We start from the raw sequence: 9,218 nt of genomic DNA, 5'->3' as shown, positions 1-9,218 counted from the left end.
GCCTCCACAGTACATAACTGAAGATGCTGACTTTATGTAATGATCATCTTTTGTAATGCCTGAGAATTTAATTGTGCATTCTTTCTCATGCCAGAGAGTTACAAAGTATAGTACTATCTTCTTTCCTTTTTTAGTTTGTTCTGATGTTATGAAGAACTTGCTTTTCCATAGTGCATACATTCGTCAGTGAAAGAAGTAAGAATTCAGTGCAATGGAATAAGATATATATTTGGACTTTTTTTTGTTACTTGTGAAGAGGTACTTAGATGACAAAATTAGTTTTTTGCATCAGAAAAAAAGAACTGGAAAATGATGATAGTAACAAGGACTAGAAAAGATTAAAAAATAATTGAATGCCTTTATTTTAGGAAAGAGTGGGAGGAACTTAGATTAATAGAAGGCATAAAATAATTCAGAAAAGCAGAATTTCCTTAGCATGCTGTTGTGTTCTCTGTAATTATTTTTTACTGCCTTCTTTGGTTCAACCATGAAGTTTTCCATTAAGTTTCTTTAGAAGCATAACTAGAATTATTTCCTTGTGCTTTTATTTTCTTGGTCTCCTTGTAGACTCTTAGCAGGGATTTCTAGTTGTAAACTAGAAAAGGGTACAGGTCCCTAAATTTGTGTCTCCTTGAGCACTATCTTCAAACTTAACACATTCAAAACTATTGAATGTGATTTTCTTTTACGGGAGATGTTGATGCTGTTCTGGGCATCCATTGTAAGTGCTGGTATTTGACTGTCTGGATTGGGATGGATAAGCACCCTTCCCCAAAAAATCTAATTTAAAGCCCTCTTCAGGAGTCTGGCAAGTCCTCGACCAAAGATGCTTTTTCCCTGCTTTGTCAGATGGACCCCATTGCCCCCCAGGAAACCTTTTGCCAGGCATGGCAAAAGGGCTGAGTAACCAAAGCACTATTGTTCTAATCATTTGTTGACCTGCCGGGTTCATCCAGCCATTTCATAATAATACAATTTCATAACCTGAGAGTGCATAAAGAAAATGCACATTTTTGCATCTATAACTCTGGTTTCAGACTGCTCAGGCATAGCTAGTAATAAGCATTTGAAATGTATGAAAGTATGTCAAAGCACATCCTCACAGTTGTATTGTGAGCCATTAGCAACAAGAATAAAGCATATTGTTAACTTAAACAAGTTTAGGAAACCAGGATAGCAGTATCACCTTTCAAACTGATTTTTCACTCTTCTTTCCCTCTTCCAATTTTTTAGATTTTAAAGTGAAAGATAATGTGTATCTTTCTGAAGTACCTTGCCGTCAAATGTTGCTTTACAACTTCTGATAAACATAGGTACTTTTTTCAGCTTTTGTGAAGTCACATTACTTCTAATTCGTCTCTCTTGCTTAAGGTGCAATGACTAGAAGGTTAAAATTAAAATTGGAAGCAATAAACCTCTCCATAAAACATCTTTAATCTTACAGATGGAACTATCCTGAGGTCTTTGGGCATATGTAATACTGAAGATTCCACTGAGGCACTGAGCCATGAAAATCTGGTATTTTTACACAAATCCTTTGCAAACACTGAATCTATATATATAACCTTATTGTTTTTAGAGCAGCTCCTTACTGGAAACCTAGAGAAACTCTGAGAGTGAATGAAATTTAATGAATAACAGCATTTTTAAGATGGTTAAAGAATTTATTCTTCACAACAAGCATCCATATTTTCTTTAGAATTATAAATTTTTATTTCTGTAATAATAATAAAAATTACAAGAAAAGTGCTAAATATCCCCTTTGCCATTGTCTGAACGTCCTGAGCCATTTACAATATAAACAACCGGCTGCTTGTGGTGCAGGATGGGTGTGTGTGTGCCATGCTTATAGACAATACTGCCCTTCATTGTAAACCAAGAAATTCATCTGTAAAATGCAAGATTTTTTGACAAACACTGCAGTAAAGATTAATTGGAGGCTGATATATAAAATATTTTTGTTCTATTTCATACAAACTGTTAATAAAATACAGTTATAAGAAGCAGTCACAATCATAAGTCTTAAAATATCATGTCATAGATACACGATTTCCCAGGAAAGTACACTGTAAAGATTATAGAGTGGAATGTGTTTGCTTCAGGGAACACCAGCTGATTATGAAGAAAATCAAGTAAACTTTTCCAAGTTGCCTATTCTGTTATGAATTGCTGAGTAACTAATCACAAAGTAGTAAACTACTGGCACCCTCTCCCAGTGGCATTCATCAAGTAGGTACACCCATCTTGCTTATCACATTTCTAGTAGTGATTGGCAAGGTTCTCCATAAAGGTTTGAAGAAAAGTTTGTTTTAGTTACACAAATACATATTGTGAAAGGATTTATTCTCCACACAAATGCACAGGAACTTAATCTCTTAACCAGACTATATCTGGAGTGCTACTTAAAAGCCTAGAAAAAAATTATTTAGACAAAAGTTTCTAGAAATTATTCTGCTCTCACAATAACAAATAGCAAAAAATTTGGAGGTCAGGGTGCTCTCAAGTAACTAAACATATTAACTAAATAGCTATATTTTCATAGGAAAAACAGTCGAGTAGGACTAACTTACAATTAGTAAATTATCAAAAAGTTATCTAAATGAATAACTTTCATCGTCATATTCTAGCTCATCTTCCTCATCATCATCCAAAAGTCCATATTTAAATTTGTGATAGATTATGCCGTCCTTGCCCATGTATACAATGTCATCTTCGTCATCATCATCTTCATAATCTCTATCTCTGTATTCAATCACTTGATCCTCGTGGTAACTGGGATTCTTGTGGTAGCTGCTCACAGAGGAAGGAAAGGTTTTGGAGTGATTTGTCAGCTTCTCATACCGTCCCTTACTGACAGGCTGGGTTTTGGTTCGTGCCTTTCTCCAGATGAATACAATTACTCCAATGACAAGCAGAAGCAAGATGCAAGTGATAACAAAGAAAGCAGTTTTGCTTTTTTGCCCAGGAGGTAGAGTTGTCTGTAATACACAGTCATCTACAACAGAAATTAAAAACAAAACAACAACAAAAAAGTGGATGAAATGAGCTTGTATTTGTGTGTGTGAGAGTCTTAAAAAATCCAGTACAGTGTTTAGGACTATTTATATTTTTAACAGCAGTCAACAAAATACCTAACTTTTCTAGTACCACAATGGTGTCTTTGTTGTTCTTATGCTGTAAGGATGTCAATAAGGTTGGGATATCTATTTTTCATTATTTGATTTGAAATAATGAGAAAGAAGCAAAAAAGCTTCTTATTTAGCAGGCTCATGAATGCAGTGATTCAGATGTCTCTTCATTGAAGTAAGCTAATTCATAAACCAGTCAGTTTATGAAATGCTGGGCCATTTAATGTAGTAGTTGTGAGTGCAAGAAGTTGCCATCTCCAGCACCAGACATAATGGTTATTATTTGAGTAAAATCTTTCCTGTTTTTGATGCAGCAGTAGAAACACACAGTTTACCAATAACACATTTTCTCTCTAGTCCACTTTTGAGGCAGCATAGTGTCAGCATAATCAACTGTACAACACTTCAGCACTGTTTGTGCTCTTCAGCATGGTCCTACCTTGTGTTTCACTGCAGTCACAGCACTCTGGGGTTTCTGGTAGGTCAGTGGCGCCGCAGCAGGGCAGGCAGCGGCTTTCCTCCAGGAAGATCTGCATGCTGGCTGGACAGACTGTGCAGTTGCGAGGACCAGGTCCCTTGCACTCAGTGCATGAGCTGTCACATCTCTCACACTTGGGTTTGTCCACCTTTAAACACAGAACACAAGCAATACACCTCTAACTTTGTGTGATTTGGACCTGACCTGGCAGTTCTATGCTGTCATCCACCATCTGGGTTGTCATCTCTGGGCACCATGAGTCTCAATGTGAAAATACAGTAGCAGATTCAAAATTTTCTGTTTTCTGATTTCTCAGTAATCTGCTTGTAGAAAGAGGGTGTAAAGTGTTATAAGAGCTTAGAGATCTCACATAGCTGGGCAGGAAGATAAAATTTACTCATGCTTTTAAGCTTTTTGGGCCAGAAAAGTAACTGACATGGAAGAAGCAATATGAAATACTCTGGGAAAAAGCTGAGAGTATGAATTTTCTTTCTACCCAGGGAAGAAGCAGAAGTAAGGAATAAAGGTGGTTGGAAATTTTTTAACAAAACAGATTTCTGTTAAACTGTGTTCCTTCTTTTTCTATAGAAACAACTTAGGTTGAAATACTCATCTTAAAGTCCAGACTTCTGGGAACTTTGTACTGGGTAGTGCAAAGACTACCAGAGGCCACTGTGATCACACCTGCACTGCAGAATGCTCTGAAGTCAGGTGTTTCAGTGTTTCCAGTGTTCACAGTTCCTGGCCATGGCACATGTTCACTGTGAAGATCTGGCAACTCCAATAAACGTTCATCAAACTTGCTGTTAGGATTGCAAGGCTGTTTATCCTGGATGGAAGAACTTGTGCAAGACTGGAGGATCATAGCTGTTCATAATTTCTTAGAGTCAAAGCTTTTGCAAAGACCTGCAGACCTCTGTGGTCCCCAGGCTCAAATAAGGTTATTTTCCCAAATTCAGTGCTATGAAGTAGGACTGTCAAGGAGATATTCCAGGACAGAGACTCCAGGTTTTGTAGCTCAGGCTGGCATGCCTTGCTGCTATATTCTTGAAAAAATATCTTTAGAAGGCAACTGGTATGGAAATCTGGAAGGTAGGGTGTCCAGATTTATGGCACAGACCCAAACCTAATTGTGGTCCTGCTCTACTAAATATACAGCTCTGTTAACTTCAGCCTGGCCTTCTACTAGAGCTTTCTGCCTGCAAAGCTGTCTATCAAAAATACAGAAGGATTTCTTACAGAAAAGGCATCAGAAATCCAAGAGGAAATCTCAGTTACGCTGGAAAAAACCCCCACTGTATCATTAACAGAACCGATTCGTCCATGTAGTTTTGATAACTTTGTTACTATAGAGTAGCCTCAGAAAGAGAAACAAGGCTTCCCCTGCCAAAAGCACAAAAAAGTAAGCAAACTTAAAGATAAGCACCATCAAAAACTCAGAGAAGAGGAATGTGTTGTTTGTATTGTGTACAAAGAGCCTACAAATAGGTACCTTTTGTCCTGGTGTTTCCTGGACTTTGTATTCACCTACAAAACAGTCTGAGTTGCACATTCCACCTAATAAACTGTAGCTCCATACACAAGATGTGCAGCTGAGTGCTCCATTTCCTAGAAGGGCAAATAACACGACAATATTACAACAGGAGATGTTGTCAGCTAACTTCCTTTAAAAATTATACTGACCAGTGCAATGAACCAAAAGGATGTTAGTCAGTGCAACAATCATTAGTGAGGAGTTCAACATGAAGAGGTTGGCATTAGAAAAAACTTGTGTCTAGTCTTGGGGCTTTATGTGCAAACAAAATTTATTTCTTTTGTGTTCTGATATTCATGAAAAGATGATTTCAGGATCAGTTGTAAAGGGAACCTCTGACATATTCAGGAAAATAAATTAGGTCAGAGCACTGAAGTAAAATTGTGGAAAACTTTGCCAAATGCTGTCCTTCACAAAATCCATACTTATTTGCCCTGTTAACTAACTGTTTTCAAACAACAGTGAATTAAGAGATGTTAATGTTTGAATAGAAAAATTAATTATTTAGTTGGATAAGAAAAAAAACATTATCCACTAGGTGCAGGCAGAGCATCATATGCCCCTTGTGTGTCAGAGACTCCTTCTAAAGACAGATGCTACATGCAATATTTCTATGGAACACTGAGGTGATGGGTTTGTCTTAAGTGTCAAGATGCACCTGTCCATTTCCCTGCACCTAGACATTTTCTGCTGCTGTCTGACAGGTAGAAAATGAAAATGCAAGTAGCTAACATAAGCAGAAGTTAAACTGCTGAAGTTAGTAACCTTCTACAACACAGAGAACTTACTGTATTACTGTGCAATGTATGGTTTTCCTTACTGCTCATGACAAAGAGACACCATGCTCTTTGCTGCTATATCAGTAATGCAGCTGCATTTCAGACTGCCTTGTAATTCATAATTCTGATGATAAAAATTCTGTCCCATAGTATTTATGCCAAATGTGAAAAACAGAGGATGTAGTGTGTAAATTAATGTCTATCTTTTTTTGTCTGAAATCCAAGCAGAAATATTTCTGCTACTTTTTATAACGTTGTTATACAATTACATTGTAAAAGTTCTTGGATGTGGCTTCACTCTAAGTGTAGTTTCCACATATATTGTTATGTTGCAATTAGCCATCTGTGCTATCCAGTATATTCACTATCCAAAACAGTTTGTGTGTTATGATGTGATATGGTCTTCGAAGCTGCAGTGTGGAACCCATTAGCTATAATCTCATGTTGTTCAGGTAAAAAAGGGCACCAAGTGCCTCCAAGAAGATTAATGCTTTTTGTTTCAGAATTGGTTTAATTAGGAAAACTAAGAAAATTAAAACATGAGTCTCGCAGAGCAAAATTGATGGTGTCTAAAAGTTAACTTTGAAGAATACGTAACTATATTAAAAGCAAGAAACATCACTGCGCTTTTGATTTCTGTTTGCCTTTCAACCTAAAAATGTGCTTTATGGGTCTTTACCCTTCCCACTGTAGACTGTAAAGACGTGTAGTTGGAATTAAGTTCCTTGGCTTTCATGGAGTAGCACACAGTATGACAGCTCAAAGAGTGAGGTACTTTTCAGTTTTTGTTAATATTTGTGTGAAAAATGGCGTCCAGCTCTGAAAGCAAGTGAGCCCATTTTTTTGTGAAGCTGATGAGCGTCTTTGTGAGAGGCCTGGCTGATGGAAAATTCATTACTGTTTTCCGGTTTTTTCCACTCACTGACTTGGCAACATGTGACTCAGTCCCAGCCCTCCCTGTTACATGGCTGTCTTTCTGTTTGTGCTCTGTGCTGGAAACAGTTCTGGAGAAAGCTTGACAGGAATTCATATACTTGCATTTACCTCAATTGTCAATGTGGTAGAAATAAATCTATTGACCAGTGAGTGCCACAAGTCACCAAGAGCCAGGAAAAGCCCAGCAATCCCTGGGAGAAGTCTGCATCACCCACTGTGGCTAAAGTCATGGACAGACTGGTAGCACTGTATGTGGTTTGTATCTTTGTGATGTGTTCCCAAATCTTGGAGCTGACATTCCTGGTGTTTTGATGACCCCTTTTTTGCTCAAAGCAGAACATATGCTTTTACCTTCACAAGTTAAACAGGAAGGGTGGCATCTCTCACAGACATTGTTGTCCTTGTTTTCATAGTAGTACTGAGGACAAGAGCTAACACATTCGTTTGTGGAGTGCAGCAGGTAGAAATATGTATTACAGGAAAGACAGTCGGTGGGTCGAGGCCCCATACACTCCTTACAACTTTTGTGGCATCTCTCACATGATCCAGTGGAATTTTGTGCGAAATAGCTGAAATAGATCAGACAGGCATAGCTTTGCATAAAGGCCAGCAGTGTCAGGAAAACCAACACTTGTTTAATCCTTAGCTTTTTACTGTGACTACATCAATTTATAAAAATTATACTAAAATGAACACAGATATTTGTAATCTCAGTGAAAATAGAATTAATTTTCTGTAATTCCCCTTGGTCATTGGAATTCAGCCATTGAGCATGACTCTGTACAGAGTTTACATCAAAAATTTCTAAAATCTGACTTGAATTGAGATACAAAGTATTGAAGTAGGGAGGATTCAAAAAAACTCAGCTTGGTTTTGACTGTGTTCTCCTATTTTGTGTGATTTTGCTGAGATATGGTCATTAGAGTTTTCCAGTTTAATGGGATGAACAACCAAAATGATCAGTTGAACTCTAGTTTTAAATTGAATGAACCTGAAAGAGAAATCATAGGTTCACTTTCTAAATTTGAATTTCACGAAAGAACGCTGAATTCACATTTTGAACTTAAATGGATTAATTAAGGAAGTTTCTTGCTAGAATTATGAGTGCTCAGTTCAAAGTTGTTTTAATGGTTGTTTTTGTTATCGTAAGCATTAACTCAATGAAAAAAAAATATAACTTTATCCAAACTTCATGTTAAGTGGAGGCCACAATGGTGCTTGGAGGTTCTTCTGTCTGTGCTCAGGCTGACTGACAAATAACTTAGTATACTTGTTCTGGTTCATACTATTCTGTACAGAGGTAGCCAAGAGCATCCTCTGAGTGTAAAATGTCCCTACCACAACTAAGTAGTTCCCATCTGGGCACCAGTTTTAGAGTTTTCTACAGTGAAGGGAGGTTTTCCACCACTTGTGTACTGCGAAAATACAAGAAATTTTCTCCTGAAAACAAAACTCAGTTCTATTTCACACTGATGTAGAATGCTGCAGCATGATCTAGTTTCTCAAAGCCCTCTCTGTGATGCAGCTCTTAGCAAAAGGTCTTGGATCTTACCCTTCTGGACACTGGGTTACACATCCTTTTCCTTGTCTGTACCCGCCTGGTTTGCAGGAAAGGCAGTGTGAGCTGTGTTTTCCAGTGCAAGTGTCACAGGTGCTGTGGCAGGCAGAACATTGCCCCTCCGTGCTGTCAGCATAATATCCATCTGGGCATGTTTCAACACAGGTTCTGTCTGCACAGACAACAATGCAAAGTAACCCATCGTGTTCAGGATTTGCTACTATAAAACATCTCATACAGCTGTACTAGAGCAAACTATCAGGAGGAAATGCGGATAGATAATGTATCAGAACAGGAAAACCGAATGCTGGGGTATAGTAATTATTTTTTTATTCTTATCAATTATTAGTCCTCATTTCTGTGTTTTATGCATATTAGCAAGCCCTTCAGCACAGGCAAGTTTTTATCTTTGTGAAATATAAAGGAGCATAATAATGAACAGCAGAAGTGATTTCCTTCAGAATAATCAAAAGTAGTAAAGCAACTTTCTATCTGCATTGCTATTTTCCCTAGATTTCACTCTAAGCATCAATCTCATTTCATTCTGTGTAGATGATGGATCTGATGGTAAATTTGAGATTTAATGTCATTTGTTTACTGGTCTTTACCCTTGTCTGTGGCTTCTACTTTGTGTTATGGAATTAAATGTTACCTGCAAAGCCAGGTAAGTCCATTTTTTTTTCAATGAAATTTCAGTTGTTGTAGTAGGAATCCTGAATGAGAAGTTAGTAGTTTTGTAATTAGCTGCAAGTGCATAAACCTAATAAAGTAGTAATTATTCATTTGTTGTTTGTACTTATTACAT

The 9,218-nt window shown here is 37.4% G+C and overlaps 1 protein-coding gene across 1 annotated transcript in view; it reads right to left on the bottom strand.

The window, feature by feature from the left end:
• Positions 1-1,754: 1,754 nt before the first annotated feature.
• Positions 1,755-9,218, bottom strand: part of PCSK5 (proprotein convertase subtilisin/kexin type 5) — a 229,397-nt gene continuing 221,933 nt past the window's right edge. Inside the window, exons 33-37 of the mRNA XM_048290931.1 lie at positions 8,408-8,585; positions 7,207-7,424; positions 5,099-5,214; positions 3,568-3,754; positions 1,755-2,995 (exon numbers count right to left, since the gene is read on the bottom strand). Of these exons, the coding sequence (XP_048146888.1) occupies positions 2,592-2,995; positions 3,568-3,754; positions 5,099-5,214; positions 7,207-7,424; positions 8,408-8,585 (1,103 nt within the window). The 3' untranslated portion in view covers positions 1,755-2,591. The remainder of the gene's footprint in view (positions 2,996-3,567; positions 3,755-5,098; positions 5,215-7,206; positions 7,425-8,407; positions 8,586-9,218) is intronic.

This window comes from Corvus hawaiiensis, chromosome Z (assembly GCF_020740725.1).
Source record: "Corvus hawaiiensis isolate bCorHaw1 chromosome Z, bCorHaw1.pri.cur, whole genome shotgun sequence".
Classification (NCBI taxonomy): Eukaryota; Metazoa; Chordata; class Aves; order Passeriformes; family Corvidae; genus Corvus; species Corvus hawaiiensis.
Note: the sequence above shows the minus strand (reverse complement) of the source record. Positions and strands in the feature narration are given on the sequence as shown.